Here is a 21400-nt window from a genome sequence, read left to right on the forward strand (position 1 = left end):
GGGGGGTTGTCCTCTAGTAGTGAGTTTCAGCTTTAGGATGAAGGAGCTGATGGATGTATTTTGGCAGAACTCAGCAGTCCTACAGGATTTAAGCTTAATTTTCATGTAGCTGATTAATGAATTGATAGTCATGCTGGCAGGTATTGTGGTTAAACTGGATTCCAGTATGCCTCTGATTGTTTTGATCACTGAAATACTGTATTTTTTTTTGTTTCTGTAGCAATACTGTAGGGTAATTTCACAGCCCTCTACTCCATGGTGCTGTCATCTTGCTTTGGGGATTGTTTTCAAACTGAAGTTTGGTAGGGGAGGCTTGAGGGATGGATAATGGGATGTGGAGCCTTCCACCTCTAATTGTCAGTTTGATTTTAAGTCAGGACACTATTAATTTGAAATCTAGGTGTTGCTCAGCTGTGAAAAGTGGAATTTTATATTCAGAGAGCGTATTTTATTGTTTTCTCCCTTATAGTATGGGATGGGCAGAAATAACCCTTAGAGGTAGTTAATATAAATTTTAAAGCTTTTATTTGTAAATAGTTCAGTAGCCAGAACAATAGAAAGGTTATTGGCTGTCTTGGTGGGAAGGAAGATGTTACTCTAGATTGTACTGAGCAGTTTGTTCCCCCAAATATACACCTTGCTGCGTAGTGTCAAGGGCACAAGGACCCTCACATTCCCACTCTGTACACAGCAGTCAGACTGGGATGTGTTGTGGTGCTTGGAGAACCAGCATGTTCTCCTGGTGACTGTTTCTTCCACTGCATCATGCAGAAATGAATTGTTTTTAAAAATAAAAGTTCCCTTGTGGTTGCAGAGAGAAAACATGAACCAGATGTAAATCCCAGATCTTCAGAAAGCCAGAAACAATAGCTTCTGTGGAGACAGTTTTCCTCAGAGAGGATCAAGACACAATCTCTGCCCTGAAACCTGAAAACCTGAAAACCTGGCAATTAAAACTCTGATGGTAAATATCACTGCAGATGAAGCACAGGGGGCCCTGCAGGGGCTCCAGGCTAGTGTCAGTGCCCCAACCCTCAGGGGTCTGTGTGTTAGCAGCTCTGTGTGTTAGCTGTGTATGACTGTTGCATTCAGGTGTCTGTTCCTGGGCTTTATCACTGGGTGTCCTGCCATTACTCCAAGTAACTTCAATTTAGTCCAAGGAAAAAACAACTTTTTGTGTCAATACTATGCACTGCATTAAAAGGGAGGTGAGTTTTTAGGGTTTTCTTCTCCCTTGGTTACAGAGCTGAGAACTAAGAACAGGAGATGCAGGTCGAGGTGATCTCTGAAAGTTTCAACAGCAATGACAGATTTTGGTCAGTGATTCACAACTGAGTTGCGCACTCAACTAATATGGTTTCTAGCAATTCTTGAGTCATCAGGAGTATTTGGATTTGATGTGTTTCCAGGGGAATAATCTTCACTGTCTGAAGCATTAATTGTATCAGGTGAAAAGGTAACAGACTCTCTTAACCAGTCACATGTACATTGACCCAATCTGTTCATGACATCCTTCTCATGTCACTGCTTTTATCAAGTATAGATTACTGGGACTAGATCACCCAGTACAGGTTTTTGCAGCATCTCTCCAGCAGTAATTTTGTTAAAATCATTACTTGTTGATCCTTTCTACCGCAACGTATCAACTGAATAACCAACTCCATGAAAATGGCTTTGAATACTGTCTCCTGCTATAACGCAGATTTTCTAAGCTCCATATATTCTAAAAGCAGCACATGTGGAGATGCCTTAAACATTTGCTCAGACCACAGCAGTCTTTTCGTTAATATCTTAGGCTAAAGCATGAGAAAAAGGTAATTTACTAAATTTGTGTGGTAAAATATTAACACACTTGAAAATTTTGCAAGGCTGCATCCAATTATTTTTGCATGTTTACTAACTGAATTATATTCTGTCTTGCAGAATTCTCATAAAACTTTAAAAGTAAAGCTTAATATTTCCCAAACCAAAAGTGGAACAAAGTTCTCATACAATTAGGGTAGCATATAGGGAACTGCCACAGAGATATCTATAATTTTATGGCAGCCTGGAAAGCATCACCAAGGGAGTACTGAGAGTTCTGTTGTCATTGTACAGACAACTAATTTTATAACTGCTTTCTCCATTTTGTAGCACTAGCTTGTAGGAAACAAGGAGATCTTTCCTCTTCATATGCTGGCCATGCTTAAAACTGTCATAGGTTTTGGAGAAGGAAGTGGAGCTGGCAAGTCTCTCTTGAGCCCCAGTTGTCTTGAATTTCTCCTGTGTCATGTTGCAAACACAGTTGAATGAGAGCTGTGGATGGCTTTGTAGATATGGACGGCTCTTGGCTGCATAGGGGAATGCCTTGGACCTTGTGTGTATAGATATGCGTAACTCTTCTCCAGAACAGGGGTGCTTATTGCCTCTTGGAAATTGAGGTCTTTCTGAGCAATCCTATATACAAGTTTTTTGCCCAATTTGATCCAAGTTTGACTGTGTGTTACCTGCAATGAACTTTCATCTCTCCATCATGGCAGGGAGATGTGGGCTTTCCAGTTTCTTCTCCTACCTGCTCCATCTTTTACTCAAACTGGGGCTATCTGCATGTGGTAGTTTTGGAAAAATTCCTGTTTCTGAGCACATTATGAACATGCTTTAGCATGCAAGAGATACTGCAGCATGGGTGGTGTGCATCACTAGCATTGCCACATGAAGCATCTCCACGTCCTTGCATGTTAAGTCATTTGACATGAAATATTGAAATAAGGCCATGTTATAACTTGACTCTTTTCTTTTTACTAGTGACCAAGGCAGGGCCTCCCAGAAATACCTGGGCCTCCATGGGTAGGAAACAGGCCTTGTGACTCCAGAGCTTGCTCTGTGTTTTTCCTGCAGCAGCTGTTAAAGGAGCTTTGTACCTTGTCCCCATTCCAATCCTTAGGAAGCAGGATCAGGAAATGGAAGGCTTGAATAGATGAATTAGTGGAAGAAGCCCTGGTACATTTTTAGCTGCTGTTTAGTGGTATGAAAACTTTAAAATAAAGCCTGATGGGCAGAGCCCTTTCCTTATGGGGGGTATGAGAGTAAAAACTGAAGTTTTGAATAGGGGAAACTTTAAAAAGCCTTATATGAGGTTAAGAGACGTAGCTTCTCTCTTGCATTGGATGCTGAACCTGTTAGGAGCTTTAGCTGCTTGGCAAATTCTCCTTGCCAGAAGTTGATACTACAGCAGTGATGAGGTGAATATATGAAGCAACAGCCCCTGTTGTGGGAGGAAGAAGCAGGGTTGTGAGTGTTGGTATGATTAGATTCTCTCCATGCTGGGAGGTAGGGTAAGTCTAGTATTTTGTAACATTTTATTTTCTGCCTCAAAGAGCTGACTTCCCCAACACTGATGTGCATTTGAGGTTACTTGAGCACTGATGCTGGGCTGGAGGCATGGTGATAGGTGGGAGGTGAAGGCCGAGGCAGACATGATCTGTCATTGAATGGCATCTCCCTTTACCTGTCTTTAGGCTTGTAAACATATGCGAAGAGAAGGAACTAATGGGAGACCAAAAACATCAAAGGCAAAATTGGCACAGGAACAAAAATTGTAAGCTGGTTGTAATTTGCTGAAATAAAGGAAAGTTGCAGATGTGATAACAGGGACCATGTGACAGGAAGGAAGTCAGTGATGTGACATGCCACTTTCTGTCTCACTTCACGCTAGGACTCACACTGAGTTAGCCCAAGGTTTTCAGCTCTTTCTTTACTGCCTCAGCATCTTAACAACCTCTGGAGTTACTCAGATAACTAAGATGACAGAGTGGATTTTGGGAGGATCTCCTGCAGCTCTTTTTGGTGAGCCTGCCCTCATTTGAGTTGACACAGCAGCTTAACCTAAGATGAATCAGACTTCTGAGTCATGGTTTCTTGGACCCCAAACACTGCTTGAAGCAGCAGTTCACTTCTGCAGCAGTGGAGGGCAAAAAAATCAGGAGGATTTTTGCCTACTAAGTGCATTGTGGATCCTCTGAAATGTGTTTTATGTTTTTAGCTAAAGTACAACAGGAGATTAATGTATCATGTAGACTTACTGGGGTTTCTGTTTGCCCATGTCAGGAGACTGGATGCAGTTAATTCTCCCAAGAGGTTTCTTCACTGGGCTGTGATCTGCCTGGATGTTGAGGCTAGGGCACAGTGACGACAAATAGTTGATGTACTTGAACAGCTTGTCGTGTTGGAAGCTGACAGTTCCTTCCAGTAGGCTTTGTCTGCACACCCCTCTGCAAAGCCACAGTCTATCAATCACTTCTGCCTTTCAGTCTTACTTCATACTGCTTAAAAGAACCAAAAAGAACTCTTTAAAACACTGGATTATTCATCTAACTTTTTCTAGACATTAAAATGACTGTTAAAAAGCCCTTAAATATTCCTAGCCTCCTAGCCCCCATGAAGCTGGAGCTTTAAAAATGCCTTCACCTTTAAAAATGCCTCTCTCCTTGGAGAAGTGGAGTAAATCATCAGCTGCTTTGTGCTGCTGGCATTTAGCTCCTGCTTTGAGGCCCTGATCTTTCACCCTGGCCCAGCAGCTGGCAGAGCAGCTCAGAAGAGGGCAGAAGCAGTCGCTGTGCTTCCCTGATCCTGAGCAATAAAGCACATCGCTGGGCTGGTCCCCTGCTGTAGTTTATAGCAGCCTGGCTGCTACCACTGGTCCCAGCTGCCAGTGGCCACAAGGACCTGCTGAGAGGGCTGTGGATGAGCAGGGCTCAAGCAAGCTGTGGACTTGGCTCTCTTTTCCCCCTGCTTATGCCTGCCTCAGCAGGGAGGCTGGAGAGAGGAGTAGGAGAGCTGCTTTGCCAGCCCTCAGCTGTTGGAAGACCTTCGAGCTTTGAGGGATGTTCCTGAGTCCAACTCTGCAGAGTTAAGCACAACACCGTAACAGACAGTAATTGCATCTTGCCTGCGAGTTTGGGACTTAAGGCATGAGAACTTTAGTACCTGGGGCTTTTCTGAGCAGAAACAGGGAGCATGCTAATGTACAGCACTTCTAATACAGTTGTCTTGAATGTCTTCTCCTCCATTGTACTGAACATGCTGACATTTGAGACAGTAAAAATACTACTCTGGTAGCATGTTCCAAGGCTAGTTTCCATTTTGCAGCTCTGTCTCAAGTGGTAAAGCTTTTATATCTTGGCTTTTAAGGCAAAGGGGAGAAGTGACATAGGTATCAGCACATAAATGAAAGAAGAACAGTGCTCAGGGGAATAGTGCTTATTTGGTGTATAATGTCACAAATTTCATGTTTAACTGTATGTAGAGATATTGTCCTGGGAGTATTTTGCAAATTACTCAGAACAACGCAAACTCCAGCAATCAGTTGCATTCAGTATAAATATTTTGGGTTGCTCATTACCATTAATGGAAAATAGTAATTCTTGTATCTTGCACCCTCTCTTTTTAAAAATGAAAGTTGGCAGGACTAACCACTGCTTCCTCATGCCAAATTATGTGCTATAGAGTTCAGTCCATGAAAATTTATTGTTCCAGTTGATGTAAATTGCATCTAATGGGCAGATGACTCATGGCTGTGCTGACAGCCAGCATTGCATCCGAAAGGCACATCTGAGCAGGTTGGAAGCAACAACATAATAAGCAGACCTTAACTCCATTTCCCTCTTCATGTGACAGTTTTCTTCTCAGTTCTGGGCTACAGGAATCCTGGGATGCCACTTTTTGCTCAGGTCACTTGTATCATGGTTGCCGTGCCCTTAAATTGTCCTAGCTATTTTTCCCAATGCATACTTTGGAACAGAAGCCAAGTGAGTCCTATTTGATTTCCAAACAATATTAAGGAGCTTGTTTAGAAACCCAGTAGCTTAGCATGTTTCATTGTGTTTCTTGGAAGTGCCAGTTCTTTGAAGTCTGTAATATGAAGTCTTATTGCATGTGCCAGGGTTGCAGAGTTGCAGCTGGTTATTGATAATGCGGCTCTCCATTATGGACCAGTAAGTCTTACTTTTTCCTTTGGTGTCATTACCAGTATATGGAGGTGCCAAGGATTGAGGACTACGAGTGAGGGCAGATCTGATCACTTACCAGGATTCAAAGGACTTACGTAGCTTCGTATAGTGGGGATAAGCCTTTAGAACTGAGTTCTTGTAGTTTTCCTTCCCTCTGAATCATCTCACTGCCTTCCTGTGCTCCCCAGTTTCCTGTAGTTGGATATTTGATGGTAATTCTCTTGGACTGGGGATTGGTTTTGGTTATATCACCTAATGCTTATGGCCCAACCCTAACCTGGAGGCTTTGAGGTGATGTGACTGGTACATTAGCCTTTTGGTTATGCAGGGAAGCTAAACCAGTTTGGAATGCAGATGGGGAAGGGTTTACTGCCCAGCTTTGAAACCTTTCAAGGTTGTTGTGGAGAATCCAGCTTTGCACTGTAGTGAGTCCAAACCCCTCTTCCCATTCAGGTTGTGAAGTATGAGATAAATAGAAAACAAATAATTATTTTGTGGAAGGGCCCTTGGAGGCTTTAGAAGAGCAGAAGATGGCAGCTGCAGAGCAGGTATGTCCTGAACTCCAGTAGCATTTGTTAAGCTACTGGTAAGAAAGAGTTTACTCCAGCCTTCTGTAACTTCTTGTAAAATGTGCTATAATTACTGTTTACATGACAGCCTAAAGCTGCTTCCTGTTTCCAGTATGGTAGTTATGCCAGAGGCACACCATTTATTCTAAGTGGATCAGCCCAGGGATATGGTCATTACCACATTAATAGAAGTACCTTCAAATTGTTGTACTTGGCAATAACTATATCCTGGAGTAACAAACTTCTCACCATTCAGCTTGTGAGTTTATAAGCATCATCTGATGAGAATAAACAGGAAGGCACTGTTCTCCTCTCCCCTGCCCATTGTTTTAAATGCAAATAATTCACTTTAAAGATGGTTTTAAAGGAGGGCCTAATTTGAAGGCACTGCTGGTGACCCCAGTATCTGCTAAAGAAAAGGATCTGTGTTCACCCACTGCTGCTCAGTGGTCACCCCATGCTGTTGCAGGGGTGACACGATGCTAATACACTGGGGTGAGGAATGGGGAAGGTGGAAGTTGCCTCTGTGGTACAGAACCTCTGAAATGGAGTTGGTGTCCCCAGGCAGCTTCCTGTCAATCCATTTTGCTGCTCTGGGGTGGAGTAAACCAGGCTGGGGTGAGTAATGGCCTTCTCAGAGGGTTGGTCACCAGGCGGAAATGCCACATCAAATGGTGATTTTAATTCTGCAGCTTGACTTGGATATTTGGCAGTGGCTGTTGTTGGTATCCTGGATTTCTTGTAGCAGCAACTTGTAATTCCTTGAACTAGCTTGAAGCACCGTGTTTCCTGACTTTTGTTTCCAACAAGAAAATATGTAAATTTGAATGATTCCAAGCTGAAGTTCAAAAGAAAACAAGCCTCTGCATTGGAGGGGGCCAAGGGGCTGGAGTCCTTTGGCTCTTTTTTCCTGTGCAATTCAATCCAAGTGCTTGTTTCACCACTTTTTGCATTCCAAGCCTGTCAGCTTGCTGTGCTGTGGTAGGATGCTCTGGTGGTATTGAATGCTTTCTGGCTGCTGTTGCTACATCAGTGAAATCTGCCTGGGTTTTTTTTTGGACTCTGCAGTGCATGAGGATTGTGGCTTCATCCTTAGTTCTGCTTAAAAATTTCCCTGGCACCTCATTGCTGGGCAGGGTCTGCTTTGGGGGTTCTGTGAGCTGCACATGCTGAAGTAATATTTACTAGCACTGTCATATGGACAGTCCTAGTTCACTGTAGTTCTGCTGTGTGCTGGGAAAAGCCTTGCCATGCCAATGTCCTAGAGTGGGTATTGGGAACCATCTAACAACTGCTAATGCCAGAGAGGGTGTGTTTAAAATTATCCTGGCATGGAACTGGCAGCAGCCCAGACTCTTCTTCAGAAGAGCAAAGCCAGGAAGGAGGAGATTTCCAAGGCCTGACCAGAGCTCTCATGCCAGTTCTGTTCTCATGCTTAATCCTGGCTCAAACCAGGACAATGATGCACAAGGGAGGAGAGGAAAAAAATAGCTTTTGACTTTTTTGACTTTTTTGTTCCCCAGGCAATTGCATTGTTTATAGCCCTTCTTGAGGCAGGACCTGCATGGGCTCTGGGTCTGCATGGTTCTCTAACCAGTCCATACTTAGCAGCCATGCTCAGGAACATGGATGTCAACTACAAAAGTGCTTCTCCTGGTTTTGTGTGGGGAGCAGCCTGCAAAAGCTGTGAAACTTGAAACCAAATTTGGAGTGGAAGCATCATTTGCCTCAAGATGGGGAAGTGCTGCTGTTTACCTAACAAACCAGCACTTTTTTTGGGTAGAAAGAGGATAATACAGTAATTTTCACAGCATGTGCTGGATGTTCTTGTGTGTTTGTTGATTTCAGTAAAAAAAAAATAAATCATGGAGACTTTAGTGAAAAAGTTGAGACTTCACAGGACAGTTGAATGACCCCACTTGCCCGTTCTCACTGTCTCTGTTGTACCAGCTCTGCTCATCTGACCCTTGGTAATGTGGTTCAGCTCATTAAGCCATGAGCAAACAAAGTTTTTCTTCTGTCTGGATTTTCCCCAGTGTATGGGGCTAAACTGGCTTCCCGAGGAAGCATGTGAACTCCTCCAGGGCTGGAAAGCAGTGAGACTTGGGGCTGGGAAAGAGCAGGATTCATTCAGGGGTAGTAAAATCAAAAGGATACATGAGTATCAGATCAGTGCTAGATTCTGTTTCACATTTTTAGCTAACTAAACAAGCTGGGACAGACCACACTTCTTGTATATTTGAGGGTACCTTCTAATAAGTTTTCAAGTATTTTTTGGTGCATATTATTTAAAATGCAAGTAGCTATAAATCCTACAAATACCACTTAGTGTCTGTCTCCTGAAGTTCCAATTGGTGTTAAGTCCCTACTGTTTCTGCAGGATTTGAAGCAGAAAGTGCTAATGCAAGAAAACAAAATATAAGAAGTAATGTTTCATGTATTTTTGTTGGTTGAAGGAAAGATTTAATGACTTCCACTTATTGTTGCTTTATTTTTCTGCAGGGATGTGAAAGCAGGAAATATTCTTCTTGGAGAAGATGGCTCAGTGCAAATTGCAGGTAACTTTCCTGGTAGCTTTGGATTAACTTCAGGGTTAACTGTATCCAAATAGATGGTTTAATGATCAGGGAGAAACCTACATAAAACTGTTAGCTTCAGGAAGCCCAACAGTTCTTAAACAAAACAAATAGCAGCAGAAAACACAACAATAAACAAACCACCAAAAAGGCAGTGGATTTTATTACATCTTGTTATCTTAAAATAACCGTTCTTTGGAGTAGTAACAATCAGTGTGAATAAATCCTTTGACTGATAAGACCTTAGAAGCAGTAGATTAGATAAAATTCTTGGCATAAGCTGTTCAGATTTTAAAACCAGCAAGTTCACAGGCTGGGAAGGGGACTGCACAGACCACAGTGTTTTATCAGTGATGGTGAAGGTGGCTTTCAGAACGACTGCTGTGAAGAGTAGGTAGATTTATTGGAAGGAAATTGGTCTGTCTGATGGTGGAAGTCACTTGCAACTTGGCCTTAACCAAAGATTTCCTGGTCAAACTGCTCATGTGGATGCTCCCTAGTCCACATCAGTTGAACCAAATGGCAGAGTGCAACTGACTGTCCTAGCCCAGCCCAAACTGGGATGAACTGGAAATCTTGGAAGCAGTTGTGAAAGCTAAGTTACAAGGTAGGGAAGACTGGTAAGACAGTTGCTTTAGCTAATACAGATGTGCCTGGAGATGTTTGTTGTAGTCACTGCTGACATGGGCTACATCAACACAGGTGTGTTAGAAACAGCCTTTGGTGTGCATAGATCATTTGTGGAAATGGGTGTTGTGTGGTGTTTGGGGGGAAAAAACAAAACAACCCACAAACACTACTGGTCTTCTATACATGTTCTTATAGACATAACTGTTCTTTCCAGAAATCAAAAATAGTATTTTAGACTTAAATAAGACAAGATTTTTGGAGAGCACATTTGGAACCTGTGACACTTTGCTTTTCCTCTTCCCTGTGTGCCATTTTTCTCTCCTGAGTGTGGTTACTCTCTGAGTGTGCTTTCCCTCTGAACTGTTCCTATGAATCTGTGGCATAAGGGCTGGAAAGGCACGATCTCTTAGCTGGAAGGCAGAGCTTGCATCTGCTCCTACCATCTTAGCAAAAGTCCTTCTAGGTGTTTCTTTGTCAGGCCCATATTTAACTGGAAAAAGCCATATCTGTTTGTTTGATGAGGTTTCTTTTTTAGTGCCTTTTAGTGAGCCAAGCCAGTGTGCTGAGGGTTGAGGGACAGGGCTTTGCATCTTTGTGGCTGTCCTGTCAGGCAGAAGTGTCTGTTGCATTGGGTAGCACTGAGGGGTATGGACCTTTGGTTTATGTGTGCCTGGATTTGCATCTTGGAATGAGGTGTAGATTTTCTCCCAGGAGGCAGAGCACAGTGCAATGCACAGGTTTTTTTAGGCAGATCTTCTCCCTTTGCAGAAGGCTATAAGCCATTTTACAAGACATAACACCTAAAATACAAGACTCCTGTTTAAAACCTGAAGTTGTTTTGTTTTCCGTTTTGTCTGCCAGTGCTCTTAGTGCCTGCTGTTACATTTCTGATGGATTGTAAGTAATTCATCCCATGTGGCAGCTGATGGAAGGTTGGCAGTGGCTTCTAGAATGCTAAAAAGATCAAACTTCATAGAGTGAAATCCTAAAGTTTTTCAACAACGGGGCCAAGATGCAACATTTTGGATTTGTAATTGTACAGGGCTTTAAATTATGTTCTGGGAGAAGCTGCAAATAGCTGTTGCATTAGAGCAATGCACTGTTGTTCCAAGTATTTCTGCCAGCCTAGCAGAAACCTGCTTCTGTTTCTCTTTCACAAGAGTGGAAGGACTTGGCTTTCTTTCTTAAGGCTTAGTGGTGGTAGGTACCTGTTAATACATACAAGGAAAAATAATCCTACTGAGTAATTTTTATCTGATAAGTAATTTTAAGGTTGACTAGTCGTACTTATACAACTTGTAGAGGATTTGTCTGTGATTTCTGCATGTTCCCCTGGACTGAACTGTCTCCTAGTGGTTTGTATGTGCAACATTTAAGTGATGAAATCCATCTCTGCATATCTTGTGAAAGCAGCATTGTGAGATGTGCAAAGTTCCCCCTTTACAAATTCGTTCTTTGAACATGCAGCAAGACTAATGCTGTAACCTCTGAGGGACAGCAGAGCCACTAAACTTACCCAAGGTCAGTAAGTTCACCACAGGGACAGGAAGCTCCTTTCTGTGAAGGCAGCTGATGACTTGAAAGAAAGAAAAATAAATTAATGACTGAATACTAGACAAGAGCCTGACCTGGTCATAACATGAGATTTTGTTTCTGTGGGAATTTCTGACACTTAAGCTTCCTTTCCTCCTGACCCAGGATGATATAGCAACATTTCTTGTGATTTTTTTTGAGGAGGGAAAAAATGTTGGAAAGAACCCAATGCCAATAAAGTGAGTTTTGTTTCAGCGAGATCAAAGCACTTGTCTTTTTGACAATAATATTAATGCATATTATGAATAAATCTGTTGACCGCTGAGTGCTTCAATTATCAGCTAGGTGATGTCACTAGGTTCCCATGAAACAAAGTGTTTAAGTTTCGCTGGAAAGTTACACCACAAGGGACAAAAAAAAAAGGTTGATCAACTGTGGAATGGAGCCTGAGGGTTCATTAGACAGAATGGGGCACCTCCCTTGAAGAAGCTGGTTTACTGTACATAAAAAATGCAAATAATGTAGCAGGACAGAATGACTTCAATTCTTTTGTAATGACTTCTTTCCCTTTTGTCATCCCTCTATCAAAACTGTCTGTGAACAGTTTTTAAGAAGGTCTTGCTCAATGTTTGGCTTATGTGACCTCCTGTTCTTGTGGGCTTCCTACTGCTTGACACAATTCGTGTTTCTTGTCTCAGAAGAAATGTAAATCTTCGTTGTAACTGTAAGGAATGTAAATTTCAACCTGGAAATCCTTGGAGAGAAAAACAAAGCTGCTTTCAAGGTTTAGGAAAAAAAAATATGCTTGACCCTGTGGTGGAGGAAACCCCACTGCCAGGCTGTACCTCCTCAGCATGTCAGGGAATTTGATTACTTGGGAAACTTGCACTGTGCAGAATTTGTGGCAGTGATTTTGCTGCAGGATTTGACAGTTCTAATTAATTCCATTAATTTGGGCTGTGGAGTTCTGTTAAGGCTGAACAGGAAAGCAACTTGATGAAGGTGAATCCAGCATTTCTCAGGTTCTGTTAGTAACTCCAAATTGGGTATGCAGCAGATGTGAAAGCTGCTGTGGGAAGATTTTGAGCTGAGATGGGCACTGGTAAAATGAGGGAGGAGAAATCTGTGATCTAGGGGGCATTTGCTGGAAGTAAGAATTCTAAAAATTCCTCTGGCCTGTACAAATGTCCAGCTTCAGACTCCTCCCCAAGTCCTGGGATTTGGTATTTTTACCCATGGCTCTCTTTTTAACTCCATAGCTCCTTTTGCTTTCAAAGTGTGCATCCACTGAACCAAGGCATAAAACTGCCTTTAACAGATCCAGCTGAGCAGCGAGTCCTGAACTGAGGCTCTTTGCTTCTATCCTAACATAATTCCCACCCCCTCCCCCTTTCCAAGGCTTGGACTTGTGGCTCTGTCCCAAGTTTTTGGAGCCTGTTACAATTCAGAGTATCACTTTCTCAGTTTGAAGTGTTGTCCTGCACGTTGAATTAATTTATCTTCTGGAGAGAGCAGGACCCTTTCCCAGATACCATTGTTCTGGGCTGTGCTGATGGCGGTTGCAATGTAAATTGAGATAGCTGCATTCTTTTGTATTCCTGCCTCTCCATGGCAATTATTGTATTTTTTTTTTTTTTTTTTTTTATTCAGGCATAAAACCTTTTTGCCCTGGCATTTATTGGCTCCCTGGAGTCTAAAAGCTGCAAGGGTAAAAACACTCTTTGTCAACATAAACTGCATCAACACCAATATTGCTGCATAAACCAGGAGAATTCTCACAGTAAGCGAGGCTCAATATTCTTCAGTTTATTTAACTGTGCAGGCCCTATAAATTATTGTGAAATCAAATGAGAATTTGACTAGGAAGGGATGGGAGAGGTTGTGGGAAGCTCTCCCAGGGTGCACGAGACTCACATGGTGTGAACCACACTCCAACTATGGCATGATTTCAGCAGCATACTGAGGCCAAGAGCAGAATAAATACTCTTTTCCCCCCACATTTTATCCACTCGGATATTAAATAATGTTGTTGCCCACCCCTTGGTGGTTGAGTGTGAAGAAGCAGGGGTCTAGCCAAAGGCTGAAAGGCTCACGTCCTTCCATGTGTGGAATTTTTCTGTTGTAGGGCAAATAACACAATATCTTCAGGTTTTAAAACCAGTTGGGGTTATGAACGTGTCCTGCAGGGCGCCTGGTCTTTCTGCCATGGTCCGGGCAGGCTGTGTTGCCAAGCGGTTGAAGTAGATTGAGATTTCACCAAGTTGTTCAGGACTTGCTAATTGATACTGGGCAAATTGCCTAACCCCCTCTGGCTTTATCTATTTATAAAATGGGGATAGTTAAGGCCAGGCAAAACTTGTGTAACTGAATTTGTGTAACTTTCCACAAATCCATGCCAGCTTGTCACCGGTTCGCTGTGTTCCTGACTGCTCTTAATTCATTGTACTAAAATAGAGGCATAAAACCTCTTTGCCCTGGCATTTATTGGCTCCCTGGAGTCTAAAAGCTGCAAGGGTAAAAACACTCTTTGTCAACATAAACTGCATCAACACCAATATTGCTGCATAAACCAGGAGAATTCTCACAGTAAGCGAGGCTCAATATTCTTCAGTTTATTTAACTGTGCAGGCCCTATAAATTATTGTGAAATCAAATGAGAATTTGACTAGGAAGGGATGGGAGAGGTTGTGGGAAGCTCTCCCAGGGTGCACGAGACTCACATGGTGTGAACCACACTCCAACTATGGCATGATTTCAGCAGCATACTGAGGCCAAGAGCAGAATAAATACTCTTTTCCCCCCACATTTTATCCACTCGGATATTAAATAATGTTGTTGCCCACCCCTTGGTGGTTGAGTGTGAAGAAGCAGGGGTCTAGCCAAAGGCTGAAAGGCTCACGTCCTTCCATGTGTGGAATTTTTCTGTTGTAGGGCAAATAACACAATATCTTCAGGTTTTAAAACCAGTTGGGGTTATGAACGTGTCCTGCAGGGCGCCTGGTCTTTCTGCCATGGTCCGGGCAGGCTGTGTTGCCAAGCGGTTGAAGTAGATTGAGATTTCACCAAGTTGTTCAGGACTTGCTAATTGATACTGGGCAAATTGCCTAACCCCCTCTGGCTTTATCTATTTATAAAATGGGGATAGTTAAGGCCAGGCAAAACTTGTGTAACTGAATTTGTGTAACTTTCCACAAATCCATGCCAGCTTGTCACCGGTTCGCTGTGTTCCTGACTGCTCTTAATTCATTGTACTAAAATAGAGCTCTACATAAACATCGAGCTATGATGCAGGCAGTGTCATTCCCCCACTTTCCCTTAGGAAACTAACTTTGGGAGCTGAAATTGCTTTAACAAGGGGCAAGATTAAATCGCTTTAACTGGAGGAGAGCAGTGCCAATTGCAGGGCTGACTTGAGCAGCCAGTGTTATTTCACAAACACTCTGAGCCTCTTCTGTCTTTCAAAAAAGGGCTGAAAATATTTTTCTTGGTGGTTGGTGGAGAGTTTTGGTGCTTTCACTAGAGCAGTGTGGTGTAAAGTAACGTATTCCTTATGTTGCTTGAAATATTTGTTTCCTAAGGAGATGTTCTGCTATTTGGTTGTTGAAACCACTTGTGAATCTCTGCAAGGGTGTTTGCTTTACCTGGCCTGGGCTTTGTAATTCTTTAGTTTCTTTGTGCAGTATTATCATATCTTTATTAACAAGCTGTTGGGGCTTGGTTTTATTTAGATGTGATCCTTGTTTACTCACCAGAGGGATTTTGTGCATCTTTTATGTATCTTGACATTATTGCAAAAAGGCTAAACTTGTGATGCAATAAAGCTGCTGCTCTGCATGTGACTTGATTATCAATGTATAGGACTGTAGAGATCTACCTTTCCAAATGAGAATTTGGGAGAACAAGTGTGTCTTTATACATCCAAAAAACACTCTATAACCATGTAGTCTCTAAAAGGAAAGAAGTTTTTGATTGTTGTTCTTCTCTAATCTTCCTTTTAACTGGTGTCTCACCACTCGCTGTGTTCTCAGCACAATTGCTATTTACCACTGTCCTCCTTCTCTTCCTGCCAGACATTATTCATCTTCAGTGCTCTAAAAGCTGTCAGATTTGCAGAAAAACACTACATACAACTGCAAATGTTTTCTGATGATGAACAACTGAACAGAAAGGTGACCAGAAAAAAAACCACTTGGTGCTGTCTTCTGAATTATGTTTTAGTTTTGCTTCAGAAGGGATAATATCTCAGCTACCCAAGTTTAGAAACAACTTTGAGAGGTTTGAAGTCAAGATTGGTTTATTCTGTTGTTCTGCTCCCACTGAAGTTGGGAACTGCTTTAGGGTCTGGTCCAAACCCACCAAACTCTGTAGAAGCCTTCAGGCTTTGGTCAGTAGGCTCTGGTCCTGGCTCCTAATTATTGCAGTCATCTTTCCATTCTACCTACCTTAGGTTGTAGGTACTTAGACTTTTTAAGATTAAGGTAGTGTTAGAGTATGAGATGACCAAAGAGAGATGAGTTTTAATGGCTGACTTCTAGACTTGGGTAATACAAATATGTAAGTACAAAAATGAAGGATGGTACTGTAGAAATGTGTCTTCCTGAGGTGCACAGCAGCAACGGTGCCTGTTGTCGTGGTCCTGCCACAAGGTTCTTGTGTTGATAGCATTGTTCAGACTGAGTTTGTTTTTCTGCAATGCAGCTTACTCAGAGGAGATTTTCCTTTCAGCTTTTGCCTTTCATGAGTGTCCAGAATAGTTCTCAAGTTCGACAACTTGGGTACCTTAATTGTAGCAATTGTTGCCTAATACTATGTTTTTTCAAACACTAGTCTTCAACTTCATTGCCACAGTAGAGTGTTTTGTAGGGTGTGTGGTTTGAAACACATTAGTTTCACACACTAAAAAGACAAAATTGGCCTAGTTTTCTATGGAGCCTGCCTCAGAATTGTCATTTCTATTCTGGATTTGTTTTGCTCTGATACAAGAGTCTGGAGATTATTGTTGTTTTTAAATAAGTCTTTGGTCTATATTGCTGAAACGGGTCCAGCAGATGAATATTTTCTACACTGCTTCAGAAAAATTATTAACAAAATAATCCCACCATTTGCATCCAGACACCGTGTAGACTGTTCCTTGCTAGCAGGCTGGAAGTCTGTCATCTTTGGGCTCCTTTAGGCTATTTGACAGTCGTTGGATTCCGAGTAGTGGTGGTTACTGGTATTGCCGGCTGGATCCGAACATTACAATTTCTCCCTGCTTCTGGTGGTGCAGTCCTTTCCAGTTATCACCGCAGTGAGCCAATATAAAGCACAAGCTGCCAAAGAAGAGTACAAATGTAAACACTTCTGAGCTGCCTTAGCTCTGGAATTTCATGACCTTCTGCATTTCCTAGAGGGAAATTATCCTTTGCAATAACCTAGTTCTGTTTTAGCCTTTCTGAAGGTAGGTAATAGTGGCAGAGAAAATGAGACGTGGATTCTACCAACTGCTTTGTAAGTAAGAACTGAACCCTAACTTGTAGATAGGATTTTGTTTTATTGCTTCATTGTTATTTCCTGGGAGCAGGCACGTGCTTAATATCTAGGTCTTGGATAAAGTTAGTAAAATGACATTTGAGAAGATGGTTTCCAAGTACTTCCTTACAGCAGGGTAGCACAGGTAGGTTGTGCCTGATTTAGCCCACTGGAAATTAGGGGAAATTGATTGGGAAAACATTTAATAAATCAACCATGTAACATAATACTATTTAATTCCATTTAAGCTTTCTGCTGACCTCAGAGGGTAGACACAGGGGCATGATTTCTAGCTGGAATTGATTAAACCCACATTTCTGAAATGTGGTGAATGCTGTGGGTGCTGTGTAAAGGGCTTGTGTTTTTACTGCTGGAATGCTTTTGCTCAGAATGGCATTTCCTTTACCCTCAAAATGACTACATGGAAACTTGAGGTAAGATAATATACACGAGTTCAAATACAGCACATCACAATAATATGCTGATGGCACTTGGACAAGTTTCTATTAGTATTATCTTATTTAAAAGAAGTTCTAATTGTTCTTGTGTTTAGAACAATAGGTCTTGCGAGACTTCCCGTAATGAGGGGGAAAGTGCAAGTAGCTTTACTCTGAACTTTTTAGGAAGCTCATTCAGTTCTTTGAGAAAAGCAGAGATGCTGGGTACACACACAGAAGGTGTCAGCAAAATCACAACTGCAAAGAGTGGGTTTCCAGAAAAATACAAATTTCACTGCTGACAGGCATAGTGTCCCATCTAGATGTGCTAAAATGTCAAGGGTAGCAGGAAAACATAAACCTGGGAAGAGAGAAGAGAACAGGACAGTGCATCTGGAAGAAGCTGAACCCTAATGACAAGCATTTGCTAGTGCTTGTTTTAGCCCTGTGATTTCTGCGTGATTTTCTTTAATGTCAACTTTGTTATCCATGTCCAGTACTTTAGTCAGTGCTAAGTTCCGGTCCTTGGAAGCCTCTAACCTAAGTGAGCTGGAAGCTTTCAGCATCTTATTCTTCTGGGTGATAATTTCAGTGGTGTTTCTTAAATGTTGAAAGACTGGTGGGAAGGGGCTCATTGCACTGCTGGCGTGGTGCAGAGGGAAGCTTGGTACTGGCCTCCTGCAGATGCCATGCTTCCAAGTTGCAAAGAGGAACCTTTTGTTGCTTCCTCAGTTAGGATAACATCCTTAGGGTGTGAAATAACTCCATGGCTTCTCAGAGTGAAAGTCCTCTACATGTAGTTACCTATGTTAGCTGAGTTTCAAGAGTTTTCAACCCAGTTGGGGTTAGTAATGTTCTGTTTTTATGTGAAATATCCCTTGAACTTCAGAGACCAATCTTTGAAGGCTGTCATCAATCTCAAAAATAGCATTTAAGATTTTTGATTGCTTGTACTGTGTTTAAAAAAAAGAACAGTAGATAAAATGGAGTTATGGAGAATGACCCATTGCAGGTGTCTAATTATTCAGTACATAAGCAGTGTAGTTTAGAGCAAATTGAGAAGAAATACTTCTACAGTTTTGTGTTTACAGCTTCCCTGTCACCTGATATATTTTGCTTGTTTTTCTTTTTTTCCCAGAGGAAGGTTTGCTATCCTCTCTTGAATGACTTGGTTGCCAAATCTTCTGTAATGCTCTTCTCTGAACAAACATACTTTATCCCCTTGTTGTCCCTGCACACACCACTGCTGCTGTTCACAGATCCTGTTTTCTGTGTCATTCTTAATTGCATAAAACATCAGTGTTATCTTTGAAAGCAGTTTTTCTGAAAAGGAGTTAGTTACTTTAATACAATTACCAGGGAGTGCATTGGGGCATCCTTGAGTATCCTCCAGCTTGTGAAAGATGTTTCAAGGAGGGGTGAGGCTGTGAATACCTGTCTGCAAGGCAGTTTCTGGGCTAGTTAGCAGCACGTGCTGCTCGATTTAGTAAGGCTGCTGTATCCTCAGGAACCCATCCAAGTTCCTGTGAAAGCCCTAAGCATCTCAGTGATGGAAGATTACCAAGCAAAGTCTGTTCTGGTAATAAAACATCCAGAACACAGGGCAGATACTGCAGGATGCAGTTAGGATAGTTAAATGTTTAAAAAGTCTGGTAGCTTTCTGTGTACTTGACTTCATTGCTGCAAATACTATTAGGATGCTAATTGAAGTGCAATTACTGCTTGTTATGTATGCATACAAATGTAAATAAAGCCCTGGCAGTCAGAGGCAGGTTTGTACAGTAGCAGGTCTGCTGGGGGAGTGCAGCCCTGCTGTAATGTGACCAGTGGGCCGTGATAGAAAGTGGAATTTTCCTCTCTGCCAGCCAGCCCTGAAAGCTCTGCTGTCCCTGCTAATTTGAGTGGTGGACTACAGGCTGTTCATGTACCAGCCCACTTAGCTAACTGTTGATTATTGTTCCTTTATTAGGAAGCTCCTCATGCATAACTGTGTGATCTAGTACTTAGTAGATGGCTGGGAATATGAGGGGAAAGCGGGGACAGCCCTTCAGTTTGTTTGGGATGTGTTCTTAATCAAATCTGCTTTTGTTTTCTTTTCAGACTTTGGCGTTAGTGCATTTCTGGCCACTGGTGGTGACATTACCAGAAATAAAGTCAGGAAAACTTTTGTGGGCACACCTTGCTGGATGGCACCAGAAGTTATGGAACAGGTGAATTTTTTTCCCTAGTATTCTGTTAGCTGGTTTCCACTTGGAATTCCCTGTTGTCAGCAGTGGCTGCCTTTTCTTCAAACTAAGATGAAAATTTGACATCCTGTCAGGCTTTGTTAAAACCACAGGATTCTCTTTTATTTGCCTGTTTCAGCCAGGCTTGTACTGGGGAAATACTAAGTGTTCAGTAGGTTTTTGCTCTGTTGCTTCTCTTCAGGCTCCCACCTCAGGTAAGGATGAGACAGCTCAACTGTTGCATAAAGAAGATTAACCTGCCCCTCTCTATTGCCTAAACATGAGGTAGAATATAAATAGTTTCACACGTGGTAAATCTGCACATACACAGCTCAGTAACATGCTCTTCTGCATCTGCAAATAAGAGAATTTGGGGTAGCTAATTGCAACCTGTCAGAGAGGGGTGTTATTGCATTAAATAACATGTAGTTGATTTTATTCAGCTTTTTAGTTTCTCTTGGCTTCTTGTGAGTATCCAGACTGCAAATACTGAGGAATGCTTGCCTCTCCACCTTCCTTGTCTGCCTTTTTGGCTAGCTAAAAGATACCATCCTTCCTATTGGGTGCAGATAGATCAGTTTTTTGTTTTCCATTACTTTTAGTCTAAACTATAGAAGCTTTTTGTATGTGATTTCTGATGAAGGTCACCTGGAAACTTTGCTTAGTGTAAAATATCACTGCAGATTTCTGAGCAAGATCCACAAATTATGGCACAGGCCATTTGTAGTAGCTGTCTGTTGCATTGATGTTCATTGCCATCAACATTCTGGAAGTTATCCCTCATGCTCTTAAAAACAGTTTGACAGAAGGCTGGACTGAGGGTTTGATTTTTGGCCAGTAGAGGTACAACTGGCTATAAATGTTTTTTCCGTTTTTTCCTTCTAAAAATCTTTGAAACAAAAACATTTTGGGAAACAAAATGTGTTTTACTTAGGGCTCAGTAGTTAAAACCAGTCTGAGAGGGGTGTTATTGCATTAAATAACATGTAGTTGATTTTATTCAGCTTTTTAGTTTCTCTTGGCTTCTTGTGAGTATCCAGACTGCAAATACTGAGGAATGCTTGCCTCTCCACCTTCCTTGTCTGCCTTTTTGGCTAGCTAAAAGATACCATCCTTCCTATTGGGTGCAGATAGATCAGTTTTTTGTTTTCCATTACTTTTAGTCTAAACTATAGAAGCTTTTTGTATGTGATTTCTGATGAAGGTCACCTGGAAACTTTGCTTAGTGTAAAATATCACTGCAGATTTCTGAGCAAGATCCACAAATTATGGCACAGGCCATTTGTAGTAGCTGTCTGTTGCATTGATGTTCATTGCCATCAACATTCTGGAAGTTATCCCTCATGCTCTTAAAAACAGTTTGACAGAAGGCTGGACTGAGGGTTTGATTTTTGGCCAGTAGAGGTACAACTGGCTATAAATGTTTTTTCCGTTTTTTCCTTCTAAAAATCTTTGAAACAAAAACATTTTGGGAAACAAAATGTGTTTTATTAAAGTAACCTGGTTTACTTTTTTCCTTCCTGTTCACAATAAAATAGGAGGAACTTAAATAAGACCCCCACTTGTGTGTGTATATATATAAAATGAAATGCAACTAAAATGGCAGTAGAACTTCAATGCATTTTTTTTGTAAATTTAAAACTTCTTGAAAGATTGAGATAACTTTGGAGTAACTTAAATATGCTGTTGGTGAAAGGCTTTTTCAGTGGTTAGCCTTTTTAAAGTGGCTCCCCATGGTGGTGTTGAGGGGCTGGTGAGTTAGAACACTCCTGTAGCCTCAGGGTGTCAGTCTGACACCATAGAGTACAACACACACTTCCCAAGTCAGGAGACATCTCTGCAAACTTGCTTCTGAACTGCTTCACTGTCATATACTTCTGGATTTTTGCTCTGTTGATTTAAAAAAATAAAAGTCTGTTTCTAAAATCAGAT

At 41.7% G+C, this 21400-nt stretch overlaps 1 protein-coding gene across 1 annotated transcript in view; it reads left to right on the forward strand.

Annotated features, from left to right (window-relative positions):
* OXSR1 (oxidative stress responsive 1) overlaps window positions 1-21400 on the forward strand; it is a 99453-nt gene that overhangs the window by 56494 nt on the left and 21559 nt on the right. Inside the window, exons 5-6 of the mRNA XM_010006007.1 lie at window positions 9059-9114; window positions 19344-19453. Of these exons, the coding sequence (XP_010004309.1) occupies window positions 9059-9114; window positions 19344-19453 (166 nt within the window). The remainder of the gene's footprint in view (window positions 1-9058; window positions 9115-19343; window positions 19454-21400) is intronic.

The sequence above is a fragment of the Chaetura pelagica genome, unplaced genomic scaffold, assembly GCF_000747805.2.
Source record: "Chaetura pelagica isolate M959 unplaced genomic scaffold, ChaPel_1.0 scaffold199, whole genome shotgun sequence".
In the NCBI taxonomy this organism is placed as follows: domain Eukaryota; kingdom Metazoa; phylum Chordata; class Aves; order Apodiformes; family Apodidae; genus Chaetura; species Chaetura pelagica.